This window comes from Tachysurus fulvidraco, chromosome 22, assembly GCF_022655615.1.
Source record: "Tachysurus fulvidraco isolate hzauxx_2018 chromosome 22, HZAU_PFXX_2.0, whole genome shotgun sequence".
Taxonomy (NCBI): Eukaryota; Metazoa; Chordata; class Actinopteri; order Siluriformes; family Bagridae; genus Tachysurus; species Tachysurus fulvidraco.
In genome coordinates this window covers 7,829,658-7,853,684 of record NC_062539.1, presented here as the reverse complement: position 1 = coordinate 7,853,684, position 24,027 = coordinate 7,829,658, and the positions used below count along the sequence as shown (strand labels likewise).

Below are 24,027 nucleotides of genomic sequence, written 5' to 3'. Positions count from 1 at the left end.
CTATGAACAGTGTCTCAGTGTTTCAAATCTCAAAATTACACACATTCACAAATCCACATAAATTACAAGCAGAGTGAAATATTGGCTCCATAAACATAAGCACTCTCCTCAAAATGAAATATTCACATTATAATAACAAATTCAGCATATAAATTTCAACAAACTTTGTGTTTTACACTGCATAGATTAATTGAGAGCACTGCTGTCACTGTGTGTATAGTGTGTATGCATTAACTATAGACATGCAATTAATCATTTATTAATATGTTTATTTACTTTTACAGAATTACATTATACAGATATGGAAATGGGAGATATATAAGTATGGCTGTAAAAATGATTAAATCTATGAATGAATGAATGAATGAATGAATGAATGAATGAATGAATGAACGAAAATTAATCATGAAATGGGTCCATGAATAAAGCTAGAAACATTGTAAGAACTTTTGTCTCAATTGTATTCAGAGAGGAAACATCACATGCAGTGTTCTCTAATAGTGTTGGGAAAATCTGTATCTCTTAAGTTGTGGTTGATTACATGATGGCAGCAAATGTAACTGGGATTTCATTAGAGACTAAGAGTTGTCTTTAATGTAAAAGCGCACTTCTTCCATTCCCTCTCCTCTCTTTCTATATCTAACACAAGCTCTGTTCTATTTTCTTCCTTCCCTTCTGTTTCCTCCATCAAGTCTCCACTGTACAGCAGGGTTTCATCACTGTTTTCATTTCCATTACTCTAACATGTCACATCATATTGTCTATAGAAAATGACATTTTGGATTCATTTGTCTCACTCAGTTGAGGAAGACACATGTAGAGAAAAAAATTGCAGCTTTAGCGGTTCCTTGAATTGGAAGGAGAGTTTATCCTGAAATTTATGTTTGACCCTAAGTTACTACTGTTGTTGGTTTTGGATGCAAATTGCTTTGTTTTTTTGTTTTGTTTTGTTTTGTTTACTATTGTTTTGTTTTATTTTCTATACTATTATTAGCTGTATACTATATAAACTCACCTAAATTATTTACCTGAAAATTAGTTGCCACATGCTAAGATACACACTAATTCATTTGCAGATTAGCAAAGCCAGCTAATTGTTCTAGCTATATTTATTTACAGATGGCACCAACATTTACTGTGAGATTGTACATGACAGATTGAATATGAAACCATAAAGATGAAACTATATAGGGTATAGGTTTTTCTTTCTTTTTCCTGCAATTTAAACAGTAAATTGGAGCTATCTGTTATGACTCAGCCCGGACTTTGGCCATGTGCATTTGTTTGTTTATGTTCCTCGTCACATGTCTGCCCTGCCCTTGTCTGCCCTGCCCTGTTTCCACGCCTGCTCCTAATTGTATCTGATTGTCTTGTATATTTAACTGTGCCGCATTGCCTTGTGCAGCGCGGAATCTACTGTTGTCTTTGTCCTGTCTCTAGTCCGTGTCATGTTTGGTGTTTTTGTTATTAAACCCCGTTTGTTTTGCTATCCTGCGTTTGGGTCCGTTTTTATCCCGCGTCATGACTATGGAATAAAAACACTGTCAATAATAATCGTACGTAATTCAAAGCACTTGTGTGTAAATTTTAATTTTGCGGAGTTGGATCCCAAAATCTACGGCCACGACAGTTTACAGATACGAGATTTTGTGTGTTTGTTCAAATATAACTCCAAAATGTACGACTATGAAAGTTTACACACACAATGCTTGTTTTCACAACACCTCTTTTTCACACACGAAAACGGTCTGCGAAACAACTGTCAAAAATACGTCATCACGTTCACAGGCATTACTATCCGAGGGAAGATGAATCGATTCCACGAAGTGCGCATGCGCCCCGCCTTCTTTTAAACCACTGGTGCCGAAATGGCGGATCAGCAGCCAAGCGCTCACTCATCGTCAGTGTTGTATAAAGTATTAGAAAGCAATACTTTAGTAAAAGTACAAGTATCATACTACAAAAAGACTTTGGTAGAAAGTCACCTTTTAGAATACTAGTCAAGTAAAAGTCTTAAAGTATCTGATATTTAATGTACTTAAGTATTTGAAGTAAAATTAAAAGTAAAATGTCAGTGATTTTCGGTAGGCTTAAGAGCAGGGGCGGTTCTAGGGTTTCATCTTTATGGCTTTTAGCCCTCAGTGAGAATTTAAAACAAGAAGAGTTTTATATTATATATTATATGACTACATAGTAAGCCAAAAGTTATGGTATTATTAAATGGCAAAAGTGGACACCAAAATTTTATGCATGATGTAATGATGTCAGTCTTGAATCAAATCAGTTCATGTATGTGTGCATTCTCTACAAACAGTGTGTCCAATGAATGCAGTCATTAATAAACTAATATTCACAAAGACCAAATCAATAAATCTTACATTTACAGCATTTGGCAGACACCCTTATCCAGTAATCTTACTTAGTATAGTTAACCTATATCTGTAACATTACTCCTCTCTGTTATTAGTGATAACTAACCCTTAAACATGTCCGAATTTGGAAGGAAAAACCAACTTACCTGAGACGTCGAGTGAGCGCTTGACTGCTGATCCGCCATTTCGGCGCCAGTGGTTTAAAAGAGGTTTCATCTTCCCTCGGATAGTAATGCCTGTGAACGTGATGATGTATTTTTGACAGTTGTTTCGCAGACCGTTTTCGTGTGTGAAAAAGAGGTGTTGTGAAAACAAGCATTGTGTGTGTAAACTTTCATAGTCGTACATTTTGGAGTTGTATTTGAACAAACACACAAAATCTCGTATCTGTAAACTGTCGTGGCCGTAGATTTTGGGATCCAACTCCGCAAAATTAAAATTTACACACAAATGCTTTGAATTATGTACGATTATTATTGACAGTGTTTTTATTCCATACATGACACTATCAGCAAATGGGAACTAAAATTTGAAAATTGAGTCGCTTTCTCGCTCATTGTTGTTGCTAAAAACATAGCTCTGTATCTTATCTACACTTGGGAAATGAATGGTCTCTTGTTGTTTTGTTGTTCATTGGTGTGAACATAATGTAGGGTAGGTACATGTTTTCAAATGCAACTTGCACTTCTGGGGTGTCAAAAGTGCCAAAATGGGTAAGAATTTGTTAGCAAAATGATGGAAGGAAAAACTCAACCACAGGCAAATAAATGTATAAGACATTACTTTGGAAGAACTGTAGGAATAGTTATTTAAGTTCAGTTATTTTACAACTCATAGAATAGGCAAGTGAACGTTAGTTATAAAGAAAAGTGTGCCCCTATAGTACAACAGCATGTGAGCCATTGTGAGAATTTGTAAGGGCAATGTTGTAATTTGTCTATAATTATTGATAAAACGAGTCAGGTAAATAAAACTCAACTATGGGCTATTGATCAGAATGCCTTGAGCTCAAATCCCACCACTGTTAGGATGAAAAAAAATCAAGGTTAGGATCCTCAGTCTTAGTCATTTATTAAAAATTCACATATATTCATATATAAATTCATATATATATATATATATATATATATATATATATATATATATATATATATATATATATATATATATATATATATGTATATGTATATGACCCAGTTTTCGGTAATGTCAGTGAGACTGATCGTAAGTTTGTTTTAATTTTTTGGGGTGAAATTAAATCAATTTACTTAAAACTACAAGCTAGTGTACTTGTCCAGTTTTCTAGCTTGGCTGTCCTTGTCATCATTTGTAATTTTCTTTCAGCACATAATGTTGTGTCATAACCATTGTTCTTATTTAAGTTTTTAATTCACACTTTGAGCAAAAATAAAAATCAATTATGTAACTGTCTGTTTGCCTACATTGTATGCTGTTATTACATAAATCTTGTTTATGCTTTATTTTACCATTCGTGCTTCATCGCAGGTACCAGCTGAACACCATGGTGGTGGACACAGAGGCAGGACCACATAGGAATCGCACTGTAGTGTTCCTCGGGTCCACCAGGGGCACTGTTCTGAAATTTCTCATTACACCTGGTAGAGACAACCCATATTCCAGCACCAACATCTTTCTGGAGGAATTAGAGGGCTATAACCCTGAGAGGTAACAAAAAAATGTCATTGTGATAGTTTGCTTCAAGAAGAAATGTATTATGTATTCTGGTGTTACAGTTAACTACTGATACTGATACAATGTGATACCGACTTCTTATCTGTAGACATTTAAATGAATATCACTGTGTTTGCTTTGGGTAGGTGTTTGTGGAGGTGCTGGGATTCAAGGTTTATATGTAGGTAGGGTATTAATATAGATGTTCTTATGGATCAGTGTTTATACTGTATTGTACTGTAGGTAGTGAATTAAGACTACACATTCGGTTGGTGATTATAAGTTTCCAATCAGTCCAATTATGAATATTCCGAATCAGTTCGGGATGTAACTGAATACATTACAGTCCATTATTGAGAATGAATTCCTTTACAGATACGCTTACACATGCAGATATGAAAAGAGGTTCTAATGTTGATAATATCATCTGATAGAGGTTTGTTCTACCATCCTGGTATAAATACAGCCTTACAGAGCTCCAGTTCATATTTCTATACAAACTGACCTGACACTCACTAAAGAAATGTGCTTTTATTTAAAGAGCCACTTTTCCATATAACCCATTCAGACCACACACAAAACACGGGACAGAATATATCTGGCTTTCGTCGTTGTTATTAGGTGAAAATCTTCCTGGGAATTCAAAAGGGTATTATAATGTACTGAAGCTAAAAGGTCGCCATATTGACAAGCACCATGATTGTGTGCCTGTTTTGTATTAGATTTAAGTAATGTGTCTAGTGAACTTTTCTATGCTGGAACGTAATAAACCCAAAAAATGTATATTTCTATGATTTGCATAAGACAAGTTTAAAAAGATAGAATCGTTACACCTCATTGTGTAGGATTCACATTTAATTAAAAAGTCATTTTTAGTGTACACAACATCCAGATACAGATACAGATCTTTGGGGCACAAATCAGATGTAGTTACATGTACAGCTCCATTCCTTGTGTTTAGGCATGTTGTGTTTTGTTATGTCTAGGGTGTGATGAATGTTTTGGGGAGGTTTATATAGGTGTGATTATATGATCTGTTCAGTAATTGGTTGTTTTCATAGACACCACTGTGAATCAAAACAACACAAGGCTTTTCAAATATAGACTTTAATAGTACTAATAGACTTTTAGTAGCTACAAAGTCTATTTTCTAATGTGTTCACAGTGACTGAATATGTCTGTGATTCTTATGGACCTTATTGTTATTAGCGTTTGTTATCAGACATTATGACTATCATTTGTCGTTCAACTGTTTGTAACCAATATTTGTGTACTAGCACATTGTGCTTAGCTGTCGCTCTGTAATTCCTCTTATCATGTAACTCAATGCACTACACTTAGCATGAGCAACTGTATTAGAATATTTGCATCATTTGTTTTATTTTTTTAATATTTTTAGACACAGTATGTGGAAATTCATCTACAAATGATGTATAACACACTGATATCAAGCGATAGACTCATTGTGGAGCGAAATGTAGTACTTCAAAAGCTCTTCACAGTCAATTTAGTCACAAATGAAGAGCAGACCAAATAAAAACGTCAGCCAAAACAAAAGAGGTAACACATTCAAAGAGCTTTCACAGGTGTGTGTGTGTGTGTGTGTGTGTGTGTGTGTGTGTGTGTGTGTGTGTGTGTGTGTGTGTGTGTGTGTGTGTGTGTGTGTGTGTGTAGTTTGAAGATGAAAGGCTATAGCTACCTGTTTCTCCATATCACCTTCAGAGAAACCAATGTTTACTCTCCTGCAACAACTGGTGTAAATATTGACTGATTCTCACAGGTTACAATGTAAATGTTAACGTACCACAAATGATTCGTCAAGCTATTTTACTTAATTTGTAAAATGTACGACCACACAAGAAATAACCACTTGTGTTCAGTATAAATGTTAACTGTTAGTTGTGTACTCTGCTTTGTGTGTTTGTGAATGCTATGGGTGTTTTGGGTAGGTTTTATAATGAGGTTAATGAATATTTTATAGGTGTTTGGTTTGTGTAGCGATGTATGAATGATTTGATTATGCATTTATGAGTGTTAATAGGTGTTTGGCTTGGTCACTGGTTTGGAAATCTTTTCTGTAGGTCTTCAGGAGTGTAAATAAATTCAGTGTTCTTCAACATATCTTGCAGTATTTTAACTGTAAAATATATTCCACAGGACACCTCGGTATAGATTTATAGTATGAATATCCCACTCGTCATTTATAGTATGAAAATCCCACTCGTCAAATATGATATCAATTGTTTATTCTAAAGGTGATCATGATAGTGTGGCTATTTATTAAAGTGTCTTTCTTCTATTAATTAGAAGAAAATGTATGTTAAACTTAGTGTTAAACACAAATTTTAACAATAATAGAAGTAATAAAAGTAGTATTTTTATTTTACAACTCCAGGGTCTTTTGTCTGATCCTGAGCTTACATCTGTGTGGAGTTTTGCTGGTAGGCGGACTGGCTGGGCTAAATTTCCCATAGGTGTTAATAAGTGTGTGCGCACATGTGTATGAATGGAGTATGGAGATGGACTGCTATCCCATGAGGGCTGAATTCTCCCACTTTGTGCCCAGTGTTCCTGGAATATAATCTAGACCCACCAACAGCTCTGACAGGAAAAGCCCTTAATGCAGATAAATGAATAAGTGTTTAGGGGAGAATATATATATATATATATATATATATATATATATATATATATATATATATATATATATTATATATATATATATATAATTATCATTTTTAATCAGAGTTGTTGACTGTATTATGATTTAGAGTTAGTAAGCACTTTTTAACATAGGTAGTGTATGTGTGATTATGTTTTTAAGTGAATCTTTTTTCAGTGTTAACTGTTTCTGTGATGTGTTCAGGTGCGGCGATGATTCTGTCCAGGCACGCCAGCCGTTGTCTCTCACTCTGGACAGACAGAGTCATACTCTTTTGTTAGCTTTCCACTCATGTGTGGTAAGGCTGCCTGTAGCTCGCTGCCAACTGCATTCCCGCTGTATGAAGTGAGTATGCACACACAAACACACTGCCTTTCTCTTCTCTTTCTCTCTATCACACAGACACACACACGCCCTCACCCTTCATTTTTAATGTTCCAATTTTTCAATGTTACACTGTTCCACCAAAATAGCTTTTGCTTTATCAGCGTCTGTTATCCTAGATCTGACCCCCATCACACTTGCGCGCGCACACACACACACACACACACACACACACACACACACACACACACACACACACACACACACACACACACACACAAACACACTTTTCTGGCATGTCCCTGCATGCTAGCTTTGGCACAGGCCTGAACTAGTGTATTTGATCCACATTATTAATAAGTTCCATGCTGGTTAATCGCCTTTTAGCCCCTGTCTCTCTGGTATTTTTGCACAGCATGTTAAGAAATTCCAAATCCCATCACAATTCTTTATGTTGTAATTGAATACACAGACACATCTGCACACGCAAACATGTATTGTATCTAGCGCTATATTTAGATGTGGCTGTAATTCACCTTGCGGTAAAGCATTGACCTGTATTGTGTGTGTTTGTGTGTGTGGGCATGGCATGTTTTGACCTTGTGGGAACATTTGGCTGGTCCCCACAAAACAAACACTACAGTTTTTGTAATTAAGCTCTTATGTTATTAAAAAAAAATCTAAAAATTGCATTAATAATTAGGTTGACAGAACCTACCCACAAGAGATGTATCGTATATAAAAATATTTTCTGAAAAGATTTTCGTATCTTACTTGTGCTTCTGAGTTTGTGTAAATTTACACAAAAAACTAACTAATGCAAACTGCTACTTAACTGGCTTCAAACCATATAATTTTCACTTTTCTAGACACTCAGATCAACTTGCACAGCAACTTACAGGAGGTTTTGGAATCGTTATCAAAAACATCCTTATCCTATTTCACTAGGAAAGAATTAAAGAATATGAAATATAGTCAAACAAAAATTCTGTCAGCTGTAACTAAATAAATTATGGCATAAAAAGAGATGAAGAGCTGCTGTTTGCGCATAGCCATAAACCTTAAACGTTAATGTCTCAACTAAAGTAGGATTTAGCACACGTCAGGATGAAAGCTGGTAACATAATCTAAGCAACACTTTTAGTATGTCAGCCATGACACTTAAAACTACTTTAAAATAGCAGTTAACCTGTGTGATGTGCTTGGTGTGCATGATCACTTGCGTACTGCATAGGTCTTTTTTCTCCTTTATTGTCATGGCCTCGCTTCATTTTGACCTGATTCATTTTGTCTTTAGATTTCGACGCTGTCATAAATAGCTGCTAGCTATTTATTGTCATAGAAGTGAGTGAAAATAATTTTCACTTATTTCTGCCTTTGTCTTATCTTTCATTGTAGTATTCATTTGGTCTCCCAGGTGTTTTTATGGGGCTTTGTGGGCTTCACTACAAGTAAATGAGCTGTGTCAGGAACAGAGCTTGTACTTTATGGGTGATCAAGCTACACATGCGAGTACAACGACAATCAGCATTTCTGAACTTTCTGAAATCTGTCGGAAAAATTTAATTCAGTTTGTCTTACACAAACATTTCTTTACTGAAAGATTGATCTATGAGGCCCAAGGATAGCAAGACAAGTGTAAGTGTGTGTGTGTGTGTGTGTGTGTGTGTGTGTGTGTGTGTGTGTGTGTGTGTGTGTGTGTGTGTGTGTGTGTGCCAGTTCTCACATTTCTCAGTGACATTTGTCTGTGTCGCATTCAGTTTTTATAATGTCATGTTTGCAAATGATTGCTAATGCTTTAGAATCGAGTTTATATAGGAGTTGTGTGTGTGTGTGTGTGTGTGTGTGTGTGTGTGTGTGTGTGTGTGTGTGTGTGTGTGTGTGTGTGTGTAGGAACTGTATCTCATCTAGAGATCCTTACTGTGGCTGGACCAGAGGAAGCACTTGTTCTCTCCTCAGACCTGGTACCAGGTGAGATTCATCATTTCACATCACAAGTTGTCAAGTTGTCATCATGATTTCAGTTCTGGTTCAACATCTGTTTTTCTTTATATCTGTTTTTATATAGACTACCATTTGTGCAGGATGTTGAGTATGGGAACACCACACATCTTGGAGACTGTGAGGGTGAGTTGTTTCAGCTTATCATAGTATTACCCATGGCTGAATGATTCTGACAGTAGTTGAAACCAAAGATGTGCTTGTTGTGCATGTTTAAATAATTTATTTTTATAGTAACAACTCGTTTGTTGTGATAACAACTCATCAGTTTGTTTAATAAAACCCACAGCGGAGGCTAAGCGTAATAAACACAATGTTATTTAATGACGTTAAGACACAGAATTGTGGTGCTTTCTGTAAGGAGATGGTTATTTAACGTCTATGGAAGGAGTCTTCAGTGTCAGTGTTCTGTAACAGTCTGCCACAGGAGAGTCTTTAGGATCTTCTTTTTCTTGCTAACATGACAAGCTGTTTTTTTAATGCATCTTATTATCTTTAAGAAAGAGAAAAGGGGAAGCCTGTTAAGGGACCTCTTTATAGCTGTTGTGAAAACGGGAGCTAACTTGTTTACTTTTCTCACAGACTTTAGACGACATTAACTGTAACTACAAAATGGATAAAGTGTATTATGTCACCCTTGAAAATGTATGAGATATATAAAAATGAGTTGAACTCAACACGCTACCACGTTAATTATTTTTCTCTATTTGCATTTAACTCTGCCACCAAACTAGTAGAACATATGTAGGTCATATGATTTTTCCATCACATGCAAACAAACACACAATTCCCCCTGTTCACTCTGTACAATCTTTTGTTAGATGAAGCTGCTCTGCACAAGCTTTTTTTTTTCCACTGACAGCAGTCTGCAGCAAGATGGATTAACCACTCTCAGGGGAAGAGAAAGAAACTGAGAGAGAGTTTAAACAGAGAGAGACAGAAAGTGACAGATTCAAAATGTATGAGAGTGAATGTTAAGCTACAGAGTAAAAGTTTAGGAACATCTATGTGACACATCACAGAAAGTAAAGGTTGAAGTAGTTTTAATTGAGTTCAGTAAACAATCAGGCTCCTAGAATGAATTTTACTTTTTGAATTAAAATGTAATATACTGCAACGTTATATAAGCTTAAAAGTTCAAATTCAAATGTTTTAAATCTACTAATTTTTACTCATTTCTACATTTTTTGACAGATATCAAATGTAATGTTCTACTGTTCATCACATCTCTTATCATGCTATACAGTATGCAGTGAGCTTATATAAGCTAGTACGTGTGTGTTTTGCATAGAAATCCAGTATAATTTAGTTAAAGATGCTAGATTTTATAGTGAAGGCGGAAATGTAAAATCCAGTTTAATATCAGCTAAGACAAACATCACCGCATGGAAGAAAAATAGGAAAATTGAATCAAAAATTATGATATTGCCTCTGAACAATCTTCTTTGCTTATGAAAATGACAATTGTCTACAGTACATTATGATCGTAGACATAACAAGGATATTACACGATTTTGGTGGGGTAGCAACAGAAAACGGGAGCACTGCCAACAGCAAAGGCAGAATACTGCAAAGCCCAGCAGATTGTTCTTATATAAGTTTCCTTCTCAACTTTTGCTGTCATGGCATAGTGATGGATTAAACCAGCTGCTCTTTTAGAAGGCATGCATGCTCGATGGCTCGTATTCAAAACCCAGTGATCTTTAATTTAAAAAAAAAAATTAAAAGACTATTGAAGCACATAAAGCAATGATGCCTTAAAGGAATCAAACATCCCAGTTTACTGTAACCCTCTATGATCAGCCCGCAGCCACCCCAGATCCGCACATTTTAGTTAACAGAAGAGCTATTGAACATGTTATGAGTAAACAAATAGGTTCTCAAACTTTTTTAAAGGTTTTTAAGGTTTATTTTAATAGGATTTTTTAGTTTGTGTTGTCCTGCACTTGTTCTGATTTGTGGTTCTTTGTGCTTTGGATTATCCCTGCTAACTGTTTTCTGACTTCATGACCTCTCCTTGTTTCCTATTCTAATTTTGAATTATATTTTGGATTAGTCTGCCTGCCCTGTAACATGATTAAATCCGTCTCTACTTAACGTTACATGACTCCCGAGGACGTGTTGTAAAGTTGTTCTAGCTGTGGGAGAAGGGAGAGTGTAGAAAACTGGAAATAGCTCTATTTATATAACCATTGCTTTGGTTTTAATTATTCTGGGTACTAATAAAGTACCTGCACATTTTAATTAAAGCATGGTGTAGTGTGTCCAAACTGAGGGTGATAAAAATAATAATTTTCCAAAATATTAGCAATGCTTGGTGTGCTCAGTGTTTTATGGTTAGCACATTTGCCTCCCACGTCACACCACTGCCATGTATACAAAGCCCACATGTTTTCTCAAAGCCCATGCTCTAAGGGTTTCCTCCAGGTACTCTGATTTACTTCATTAGTCTAAATACATGCATTGTAGACTGATTGACATCTCTAAATTGTCTGTAGTGTGAGTATGAGTGTGCAGTTGTGCACTGTTATTTGGCAACTCATCTCGGATGTCCCCTGCGTTGTGTCGTGAGTCCCCTGGGATAGGCTCCACGTTTCCCATGATACTACGTAGGATATGCATTTCTGAAAATGGATGGATGAATAAATTAAGAAAGTGTGTTAGCTACAACATACAAATGGTGTTGCTATGGCAATATTTACATACTGCTGATTAATGCTTACTTCCTGCAACAAAAGATGGACCAAAAATTATTCAATGACAATTTAAATAAAGCATAAATGGATTGCAGCAAGGGTGGCACGGTGGCTTAGTGGTTAGCACGTTTGCCTCACACCTCCAGGGTTGGGGGTTCGATTCCTGCCTCTGCCTTGTGTGTGTGTAGTTTGCATGTTCTCCCCGTGCCTCGGGGGTTTCCTCCGGGTACTCCGGTTTCCTCCCCCGGTCCAAAGACATGCATGCTAGGTTGATTGGCATCTCTGGAAAATTGTCCATAGTGTGTGAGTGTGTGAGTAAATGAGAGTGTGTGTGTGTGCCCTGCGATGGGTTGGCACTCCGTCCAGGGTGTATCCTGCCTTGATGCCCGATGACGCCTGAGATAGGCACAGGCTCCCCGCGACCCGAGAAGTTCGGATAAGCGGTAGAAAATGAATGAATGAATGGATTGCAGCATAATAACATTCAGAACTGGTTCATTTAAACCCACTATCGTTAGCGGTATATCTGAAGACATGAGAGAAGTAAGGATGATTTATATATTATTTAGAATGAACAGATAAAGAAATATTTAATTTAAAGAAAGGGCATCTTGCTGAGAATAGAGTTGTGTGCATCAGGAGTGGAAACTTCTGATGAAGTTAATGGCTTTTTTATTGTAGGCTAAAGAGAGTAGTCAGATATGAGCAAGTAGAATAAGTTTCAGAGCTACAGTACATTTAACACATCATGATGACAGTGCAGGCACTTCTACCTTCTACCGACTTCTGGTTTAGAGTTCAAATCTGAATATAGATTAATGTTTAGAGCACTACTGTTTTGTTACACCATTAATATGCACCAATATGCATTGTCTACAGTCTTCAGTAAGGAAAAAACAGAATGCACACTGTATAAAGCCTAAATTCCCATTCAAATGTGCTTTCTCAAAGCTTCTCTCTGTCAGACCTTGTACGGGTTCCAAAAGTGTGAATTCCAAATCCGTCCCAGCTTTCCGAATTGTCTCAGCATTTCGAGATGAGTTCTCGAAGTGGAACAGAACAGCAGCAGGGTTTCCTATCCAGAGCTTTGAGGGCACTTGAGCAGAAGGGCGTAACTGGTTATCATGGTAGTCCTGCCGAGGTGATTATAGAGCTGAGGAAATCTTCTCAGCAGTTGGAGCAACTCCTGTGAAGAAAAAGAGACAGAATATCAAAGAAATGTTTCTACTTTATTCTTGGGGAAAAAAATAGAAGCTTTTACAGTATTGTTTCAAGTTGGTGTTCTAAGTAATAAATGCAGAAAAAGTGCCTACAGGAAAGGGAATTGGTTAGAAAACAGGAACAAGCCATATTTGCTACTGTGGTTTTAATTATTCCAGGTACTAATAAAGAACCTACATCTTCTGATTGAAGTTGGATATAGTGGATCATGAAAAATCAAACTTTTCGCAGATCATATGGGTGAGAAGTTTTTTTTACTGCTAGTGTTTATTTGCTCATTTTTTTTGGTAGATGGAATTTTCCAACATATTAGCAATACATTATAGTTACAAAACATTTATATTCTTGCCATGGCAACATTGACATGCTGTTGACATGAAGTTTAGTTGCTGCATAAAGAGAAAATATTATATACATTAGAAAGTAACATTAAAAACAAACATATCATAGAATTCACATAGAAATAGTTTTTTTCTGAATGTGAGTCACAAAAGCATTAAAGAATACATTTATGAACAACCACCAACCACAACTGTTTAAGAGATTATTTGAAGTGCTCATGTTGTTATCTACCACCAGGACGTGTTGTGTGGATTTAGTGATTTTGAAGCCGTAAATATGGGACTTGAAACCTAAGAATGAAACAAAAACAAATAGCAACTGTATACAAGTTTCACATTTGATGCACAGTTTGCAGATTTAGTGTTTAATACAAACAGTGTCAAAAGAAATGAAAAGTTAATGGAGCAGGTTATTAAGGCTATACACTATAGTTCCATTATAACTATTCTATAATGGTTGCTGTCTTAGACAAAACCATAAATGTGGATTAACTGGGAGTGTTTGTGTTTTTTTAATCAGTTGTGTTGCCTTTATATACAAAAGGAGAGTGATAAACAAGGAGCAGTCTCTGTGCTTATGAGCGCCCTTCTTTAGAAGTACTTATTTAGATCTCTTATTTCGAATTGATTTTAAAATCCGTCTATTGGTTTTTAAAGCTCTTAAAAGCAGAGCAGATTCATATAGCTCTCGGTGCCAGACAGCTTATGTTCCAAATCAAGTTTTACGTTCATAAATGCTGGCTTTCTGAACATCCCAATGTTAAGCAAAGCAGAAAAATTCTTTATTTATTTTACTGCTTGCAGCATTTTACATCACTGCAAAAAAATGACATCTTAGCAAGCGGTGATATCTTGAAACTAGTCAAATGTATCTGCTATTTCTTCAGATTATAAAGTATAAGATTACAATATAAGCTTATTAAGCCTGTCATCTATACATATTTGATTTATTTATTGAAGCTTTACACTTTCTTGTTGTATTGGCAGATTAATTTGCTAATTTGCATTCATTTCTAGCAAATGATCTAAAAAATGAATAGGAAAATGCAAAACTTATCATTTGTAAAAAAAAAAAAAAATTAATAAATAAAAATTCAATAAAATATGCTAAAAATGTTATGATAATAAAAATAGTAGATACATTTGTCTAGATTTAAGATATTTCCACTTGTTATCATTTCTTGTGGTTTTTGCATTCTGTCCCAGTTTGATTTCTTAATTATTATTCAAACACTAGTTTATTATTGTTTGTTACATTATTCTGAAATCTGCTTGATCAGTAGGTGATATATTGCTGGAGACAGTTTTCTGATAGTAGTTTGAGCTGCAAGGTTTATATTATTGTGTGATTTTAATACATTATCATTTCTGCAGAAACCTGTATGACAGATGCTCCATATAAACAGATTAAAAATGTGTGTAATTGTTGATACGCTGAACATTTCTGCGAGGTGATGGTTATTTGGAGTGAGTCACAGACGGTTATTGATCAGCATGTTAGCATGTCGTTACCCTCAGGATCACAGGTTTCCTCCTGATACTCTGGTTTCCTCACCCAGACTAAACACATGGGTAGCTGATCAGTAAATTTTCTCTAGTATGTGATTGTGGGTGTGATTATACCCTGTGATGGTTTAGCACTCCATCCAACATGCACCCTGGGATAGACTCCAGTTTCCGTGCAAACCCTTGAAGGGTAACGGCTACAAATATGGATGGATAGATATTTATTTAGCCTTTATGGAAGGAGTTAGCACTTTATAAATGGTAAAAAGTTCCTTATAAAGTTTTCAAAACAGTCTTAAGGATAGAATCCTTTGCAGTTTATCAGTAACACAACAATGCCTTATTAACTTCATGACAGAGAAAATAAAGGCTGATGGTAAAGGCAGAAACGTTTGTAACATAAGTGATAACAGAAGCTTGTTTCATGGACTTTCAACAACCTTGGGGCTCATTTGTCAAAATGGATGACAGCAGAATTTACACGAGGATGGTGGTATTCATGAAAAAAAGACATTCGTCTCCTACGAGAGAGTTTGTGTAAATTTGTGTAAATATTGTGTAAATAACAGGAGTTACTGTTACTGTTGTGTAAATAACAGGAGTTACTGTTACATGTGGACCAGACTATTCATTCAAGCAGATTCTTTAAATCAATATCAATATCTGAAATGTGTTGTTTGCAATAAATAATTTAAAATACGCAATAAAAAAGACATTTAATAATAATTCTAGCTTTTCAGTTATGACCAAACACACTTTGCTACACTTTGCACAGAGTTAACATGTGCAAAGTGGCTGAGCTGTATTACAGGAATATGTAGTACTCAGAGTACTCTGTGCCCTTTCACCATATCGTCTTCATTTGTTTCTATCATCTCTCTGAGAGCTTTTATGGGGTTTTGTGGGTTTCACTAAATGCTGATCATATGTGGCAGAAATGCAACAAAACATTTGGAAATCTGCCAGTAATTTATACTTCGGACAAAGTAAAGACTATACTAATGATTCCCATTAAAAAATAACTATAAATGAACTCAAAAGTATGACATAACCTTCTAATATTAAATGAAATAAATATGTTTCCATCAAACAACTTACTGGTATATAAGACAATTTGTGTTTTTATTGGAAAATAATATTTCATTTTTCACTGATTGCAAATGTAAATAAATAGAGTAAGTTTGATTAGGAAAGAATTAAGCTGTTCATTGTGAACACACACCAAGTCTGGGATTTGAAAAGCAAACCAATAAAGTATAAGTTAACAACATTAAACGTTTAACACAAGATTTGGATTGCCGGCTAACTGTAGCATTGAACAAATTCATTTCGTTTTCTTTCCTTGCATTTTTTTCTTTCTAAACTTCTTCAATTTAATAGACCAATATTGCACTAAAATAATATTAGGTCTAAAACGTCATTGTTCATAAAGTGAAAGAAGTTGGGATAGAAATCTAATAAATTTCCTCCAGAAGTCATTTTCATTTTAAAAGTAGAAAATATAATTTGTACAGCATGTGTTATTACTTTAAGAGGGCCTAGTGTTGTTAAGGCCTAAAGCGATTCTGTCTGCATAATGGTAGGAGCGTATCTGTTAAAACTGAGAAGCGTCTTGTACTTCATAATAAATCTTGACACTGTCAATGAAAAGGACAAGCAACAAACAATATCTTACATGAAAATGAAAGATTTATCTTAAACACCTTCTAGCAAGTGAAAAATAACCCTATTTTTCACAGGAGTCCAAACGTAAGCAAAGCTGGAGGCGTACAAATGCACATCGGCCTTGCTTCCGTCCTGGAGTCTCCGACAGCTAAAGAAATGTTGCGGCCTAAAAATGGTCACCTCTCTGTCTTCACAGACTGATTTATGAGGACGATGTGGAGTCTGTACTGCCATTAAAGCGTCATAATATAGAAGATACAGTGGAGTCTCAGTCCGTAGAGCTTTCCTTATGGCCTCCGCACATCAAAGAGCACCCTCACTTCAAAGAGACGCCATGTCCGTGACCTCGAACGTGGGCTGAGGACCGAGATGTAATTCTCTCGAGTGTGGTTCTTGATGCTGTCTGATGTTGAAAAAGTAGGGGGGGTTAGACTTTAAGAACAGATGCAGCAACAGAGGTTTCAGTTTCCACTACTGACTGTGTTATCAAAAGCAAAGGTGTCTTTACAGCTTTCAAACTTCTTTTCCTCTTTTGTTCGTTTTGTCACAGGGTGAAAAAAAACAACTCTTTGAGGTTCTTGAAAACGTGTGTCCTTTCATCCTTAGATAACCAAGTGACGTCCTACAGAGAGCGGCGTTAAAAGCGAATACTGAGCTAAAAAAACTGAGCTAGAGAGAGATGTGTAGAAGGAAAGATTGACAATAGGAACAGCTGAGTGAGTTTTATGTAATACCCTGTTGTCTCTTAGTGTGCTTCAGATGCTCCCTAAAGAGCTATATTGTGAAGTGAGGACTCTGACTGAGGTGAAGAGGAAGGTGATGATGGTTGAAGGTACTTGAGAGTGGTGAGAGACAGCAACAAAGAGACAGGCGTGTGAAGAGATAATATACACCCCGAATCATACAAAGATATCTCACTACTGTTGAATGAAAGTTTTTTATTTGTGGCCGACTGGAGTTAATTTAGAGTTCATTCAACAGCAGGAATGTTTCTTTGCACCGTTTTACATGCTTGCTATTGTTCATATACGCATCTTTCCTCCATCCTATCCATTTTGTAGATTGCACTGTGTGGGTGTCAGTGTGAACTTTCATTGAACTAACTTTGTGACAATTTTCTCTCACACAGTGGCTATATTTCATATATTCCTCACAAAATACCATTTCTTGAAGGTTTATTGGTATTACGTGTTCTCTGAATCGATAGCAGGTGAATACTGCGGCAGGGCAGAAGTCAAAAGCCATCGGCAGATGGGATGTGTGATAATGGGATTCAGAATAAAAACTCGGCTTCTATAGCTTCTCATTTCTAAGGCCGTCAGCCCAGAGAACCCCCCCACCCCCCACCCACCCACCCACACACACACACACACACACACACACACACACACACACACACACACACACTTGAGGTATAGCAGAAGCAGGGCTGAGCAATGGGAGGAGAAGAGATAAGAGATAGGGGGATTGAGAAAATGGTGGCGAAAATCAAGGACATCCCACAGGACGACAGAGAGGAGAGATTACAGGAAATGCCAGAGCGAGAGAGAGAGTAAGGGAGGGCAAGGACAGAGGAAATGAAAAAGAATCTGGAATCTATAAACATAATTTTAAGGCTACCATATTATATTTCAGGGTATTGCCGCAGTATTGTGAACATATGCGCAAGTGCCAATCTTTTCTATACGTTTTCAAATATATCGGAGAAGGATGAGGGCCGTTTTCTTCAGCACACTAGAATGGAAAGATTTCTGAGTGTTTAGCTGCAGACCATTTAACAATTTAAGATCCAACACTTATTTTCCAAAGCTCTAATCCACACAGTAATGCATTCTCCCCTTGACTGCACTGACATGTTCTTGTCTCTATATGGCTGATCACTTGAATAGAAATTTCAAGTCGCTTGATGGATGAAGTTTGCATTGCCGGCTGTCTTAATAAAGCGGTGTGATTGCTAAGTCAATAGTTCTCATGGTTGATTGCTTTTTAATTGGTAATCTTCTAAAGGTTAAGTAAGTCGGTATTTTGCTGAAGCCCCACTAATGCTGGCATTTTCATAAAATCTGCAAAACTCACACTTACCTCTCTCTAAACTCTTTATCAAAATAATGCTTACGGATACTGACGTATTTTTTCCGATTGGAGTTTCTAGGGAACGGTGTGATTGTTATGTAACATATCGATACAGGTCGGATCAGAGTTTACAGAGAAAGGATGATTACACTGTTCTAACAAATTGATGAGTTTGAATTTCTTGTTCTCTTTCACCTTTGTGTTCTTTTATTCTTAGCAGTTCTTTTATTCTTTACAGTTGCTCTCTTGAATTAATAGTATAACAATTCAGGTTGAGATTTCTAATGTAGCTTGTCCACTGACAGAAACAGATGCATGCTTTTAGTGCTTATTTGGGCTATTGTTTCCTTCCTGTTTTCATACACCAGTCTGGTCATTCTTCTCACCTCTCAAGAAGATGTTTCCGCTTCAGAACTGTTTTTTCACACTCTATAGAGTGTTGTGTGTGAACATCCGAAGAGATCAAGCATTTTCAGAAATACTCACATCAAACCAACAACCGTGTCACCAATAGCTGCATGAATTTATGCACTGATGGTCTGATGGTCCGAGGATTTGTCTGACTGGACATGTATATAAATAAATAGGGGTATAAATGTTTCTAATAAAATATGTATATTACGTATGTACACTTTGATTTAAACTTTGTTTTGATTTAGAACTAAATAGGAAGAATTTAATTTAGTTTTATATTTAATGCAGATTTAGCACTAACGAACAGTTTAAATGTCAGTGTCAGGAAAATCACAAAGAATTTGCCCCAGAAGTGATTACTTCAATATTACCTCCCTCAAATATTGCAAAAAAATTATTATAACATCCCGTAAACTTTGTTCTCTCACAAGATAATTTGCATGGCAATTATTCTTCTATTTAACGGATTATTAAACAGATTATCCACCTTTGTTTAATCGATTCCAGTCTAGTAATCTATTCCAATTTTGATGTATAATGATGTTATTTATCAGTTGAATTATTCACAGAATTATCATGTTGCGTTTAAAAGTGGGTAATGTCCATAAAAACACTTAAAAACGGATGTATTCGTGCATTATGCTGGTCTTAGTAAAAAGAAAGAAAGAAAGAAAAAAGTGTAATGCAGTTGTTTCCTGTTTCTACAGGTCTGCTGCATGAGAGTTTCACAGATGAACCTGAGAGCCTGGTGACTCTGAACCTGCTGGTAGTGGCAGCTGTTTCAGCGTTCTCCACTGGGGCGGCGCTCTCAGGCTTGGCAGTATGTTGGATTATGAGCCAGAAGCACCGTCATTGCTCTCGAAGCGAATCCTCGTCATCGGGCACCCAGCGGAAAAGCGAAAAAGAGCGCAGTATGCTGGGGCCAAGCACCAGTGGCTCGGTGCTGAGCGTGACAGATCGGCCTCGCCCTCAAGGGGAAACACTCTTTGTTATGCCCAACGGCTGGACGAAGGCAGGGGATCTGGACCCGGGATTGCTGCCTACACCTGAGCAGACTCCACTGCAGCAGAAACGCCCAGCACCATCGCTCCGCCTCTCTGACTCAGGCTCCGGCTGGGACCAGAGCCAGACCTTCCTGAATTCGGTAGCTACCCAGTGTCCTCCGCCACCACCCTCAGCCATCTTCCTCAGCTCTAAGCTTCTAGGCGACAGGCGGCATGATGATGTCATCGAGCGCCAGCGCTATGTTTCTCTCTCCAAGTACCGTGAGCATGGAACACGACCGGGTACACTGCTGCGCAAATCAGCGGGCGACTACAACTATCCAATGACGCCTCAAGACTCCCCGGATAGGAGGCGCGTCGTGTCTGCACCCAGCACGCAGATGGAGTACACCGGCGAGGCTTTGCGCTGGACCCATGAGAATTACGTCTTCCATGCCGTCCCGGCCCCAGGACACCGCTACGCTGCAGGCACAGGCCATCCGCCTAGCCTTGCACGCACTGTCCTGCACGGCTCTCGTGGCCTCATGGACCTGGCGGATTTCAGCCACCTGCTGGGCAAGGGAGGCAACGAGCGTGCTCCTTCAGGCCAGTGAGGAAAACGGAAAAGATCTGCGATAAAGAAGGAAGTAGTGAAGGAGAAAATGTGCAGAGCATTAAAGCTTCAAAGCTACTGCAGTGCCAGCAGGATCTGGCCAACATCATTCTGTTTTTCTCCATTTTTCTTGCCATCTCTCTTGCCCTTCTGTTTCCAAGCTTCTTTTCGATCTTGTCTGGATTTCACTGTCATGCTATGATCAATCACTGGAAATTTAAATGGCCTCCACTCTGCCTCATAGGTCCTGCAAAAGACTACAAGCTAACACGCACAAACACACACACACACACACACACACACACACACACACACACACACACACACACACACACACACACACACACACACTTTCTCAGTCCACCCTCGCAGTCTTAGTGTGTGCCTTAACACACACCGCAGGTCCTTCATCAGAAGCAAGAGTACAGCAACAAACTGCAGCATTTGTGACTGCAGCAGCACTAATGACGTCCATATCTATTCCCTGGCACTCTCTCTCTTTCTCTCTCTCTCTTTCTCTCTCACTCACACTCACCCTCTCTCTCTCTCTTTCTCTCTCGCTCATCATTTAGAGAATGTGCTGGCGTGTTCTCGTTCACTGGGGATTTCTGAGCTGCTGGTTGTAATAAAACATTTTCAGCAAGGGTCGAGAGAGACAGCGCGGAGGCATCGATTCCCACTGCAGTCTAGCCGTGGCGTATACCTCAGCCTATCCCATTTTCTTTGTTTTTTATAAATGACTTTTTGTTTTACAGTGTTGAGCTCACTTAAGTAGCATCGTCACTCCTGACCTACGACGCAGTGCCACACTTCAGCAGTATTCACGCTGGCAGGACATGTACAATAAGACAGGATCGGTGCATCTCCTTGACTGCACATGCTTGTTGTCAGAGCGGAAAAATAAGGGAGGCAGGATGAGCACGTTTCATCCACTAACTCAGATTTTCTGTGAGCAATGCTACGGAGGGACAGAGAGTGAAAGAGAGAAAGAGAGCAAGGGATACAGAGCCAGAAGACACAAAGAGAGTGGTAAAAAATGGAAGCAATTCTTCTCAAGCAGAGGAAAGAATGAAGTTAACGAGGTGTTTGAACTCCTAAATGTTTTACGTTTGTTTGTTTGTTAGTTTGTTTGTTTTGTGTGAGTGTGTGTGTATGTATGTGTGTGTGTGTGTGTGTGTGTGTGTGTGTGTGTACAGTTGTACAGTGAATTACCCGCTCTGAACTGGAGACAGACACGAAAAGAAAAAGCAGTTTTGTGACCTTCGCCGGAATTACAAATGGACGCTATATAGATAACATAAACCTATTTGCTGTGCAGAATTTAGCTGAGTAGCCGAAAGACGCAAAATTCAGCTTTCTTCAACTCCTCGAGGGATAACAGGGACGAATACACAACGGAGCTGAGAGAAATTGTGCCAAATGAGGAGCATTGTTTGGATTGGTGGAGACATGATCAAATATTGAGTGTTACAGAGACTCTTCAGCCTGTACTGTATTATAACTCGTTTCGTTGGTTGCTTTGTTCTGTGTTTGTCGCATTAATAGCATTTCCGTTCCTCATAAGAAGTCACCCGGATTCGGATTCGAAGATCCGGTCGCATTTGTATGTTTCATCTGCAGTAGAGAGAAGACAGTGAGGCATTGCATGTTAGACAAGAACACAGAGATAAAGAATTATTAAAGGGATAAAACAAAATCCATCTACATTTGAACTTGATATATACATAATGCATACGTGAACGTAACACAAACAGGAAAAAAAAAAGTCCAAGGGTAGTTATCAATGTAGCTCATATTACACACAGAAGTGCCTCAGTCTCAGCCTGATGGTACACAAATACCACAAAACCAAAATGAGTTTAAGAAGGTTGGAAAAAATGATATGTACAGTATGATATTCACTCACGTCTATCTTTCTGTAACACCTTTCCAGTTAAAGCTCGAGTTCTTGTGTTGAATTTACATAAAGTACGTAGGTGCATATTTTAAAGCGCTATCAGCTATAACAGAGTTCAACAACTGCCATTACACTCTTATTATAAGTCAGTTCGGAGTAAACAGATTTGAGAGTGGATTTTCCAGGAAATGATTTCTCTTTCTTATCTGTGGTAATTGCACATATGTGAAAAACATGTGCAGTAGATTGAGATGGAAATGATTGAAAAAGGATAGAGGTAATTTATATATATATATACATAATTCCTGGAGTGAGAGATTTCAGAACATATGGGTGATCTGCATGATCTGAATAATGCATATGTAATCCACATATGTTCTCTGGAAAAGTTCAAGGAATACACACACACACACACATACACACACACCTGCATTTTTAGTGTCTTGCTTCTTGGGAGAAGATTCACTCTGGTTAGTTCCACCCTTTAAAGGTTAATTCTTTAAAGATGTGTGAGATTGGAGCCATATGGTTAAGGTTAAAGAGAGGCCGACCACACACTCAGAGACACACACACACATACAGACACAAAAATATAAACTGTCATGTGCTACACCTGTGAAAGTACACTCTCTGAAAATACAATGTATGCTCACACACACACAAAGCAAATTTATGAAGGATTGCTGGCTTGCAGCTTGTCCAAACATGCATGCACACACACACACACACACACAGAGAGAGAGAGAGAGAGAGAGAGAGAGAGAGAGAGAGAGAGAGAGAGAGAGAGAGAGAGAGAGAGAGAGAGAGAGAGCATGACCAAGACAGATTAAGGGAGCACATTGTAAATTCAACTGGAATAAGTTGCATGTGTGCGTGATTGCCCCAAGCCACAACAGCAAACCTTTAAAGAAGCTGGGCGTAAAATACAGGAAATACTGTAGAAGCTAGAGGCACGTCCATGACTCTTCAGTCAAAGGTTAGCAGCCCATGAATTTGTAGTTACGTTCATTATGCTGCATTTGCACAGTTGCTTCACATGCATTCAAGAAATAGTCGGCTACAGTACAGATGTGAGAATATACAGCTGTTCAGTATTCCACGATAAATTCATCTAAAATAACCATTCCACTGGTAATGTGGTGACCAGGTAATGAAATCGCATGGGGAAAAGATTTTACGTTATATTTATTATATAATTCACTTTATAAACATCAATCTCTTTTTATGGAAAAAAAAATCAGATAACTTATATAAGTATATATAAACTGCTGATATCTCAAAATGATCCTTTTAAAGGTGCAGTATGTCATTTTCAAAAGTGTTTTTAGACCCGAAATGATCGTATAATATCAAAGACAGTCAAGAAAAAACTGTGATTTACAAAAACTGCCATAAAATTGATCTGGCTAGATTTTTTTTTTTTTTAGGTTTTTTACGACTGATTGAATTTTTTTCAACCTCCAAAAAATTACAAACTGCTCCTCTAATAATTCAGTTTTCAAATGTTCTACTTTGACATTATGAAAGTATTTAGCCCTATATCAGAATGAAAAATAAGTACTGAGAA

At 37.4% G+C, this 24,027-nt stretch overlaps 1 protein-coding gene across 4 annotated transcripts in view; it reads left to right on the top strand.

Annotated features, from left to right (window-relative positions):
- The window catches only part of sema6ba (sema domain, transmembrane domain (TM), and cytoplasmic domain, (semaphorin) 6Ba), a 129,127-nt gene extending 108,213 nt beyond the window's left edge, over positions 1–20,914 (top strand). For all 4 annotated transcript variants that reach the window (XM_027137286.2, XM_027137282.2, XM_027137288.2 and 1 more), the window contains 5 exons: positions 3,879–4,058; positions 6,931–7,071; positions 8,944–9,021; positions 9,119–9,177; positions 19,675–20,914. In XM_027137286.2, the coding sequence (XP_026993087.1) occupies positions 3,879–4,058; positions 6,931–7,071; positions 8,944–9,021; positions 9,119–9,177; positions 19,675–20,564 (1,348 nt within the window). In that variant the 3' untranslated portion in view covers positions 20,565–20,914. The remainder of the gene's footprint in view (positions 1–3,878; positions 4,059–6,930; positions 7,072–8,943; positions 9,022–9,118; positions 9,178–19,674) is intronic.
- Positions 20,915–24,027: the final 3,113 nt, after the last annotated feature.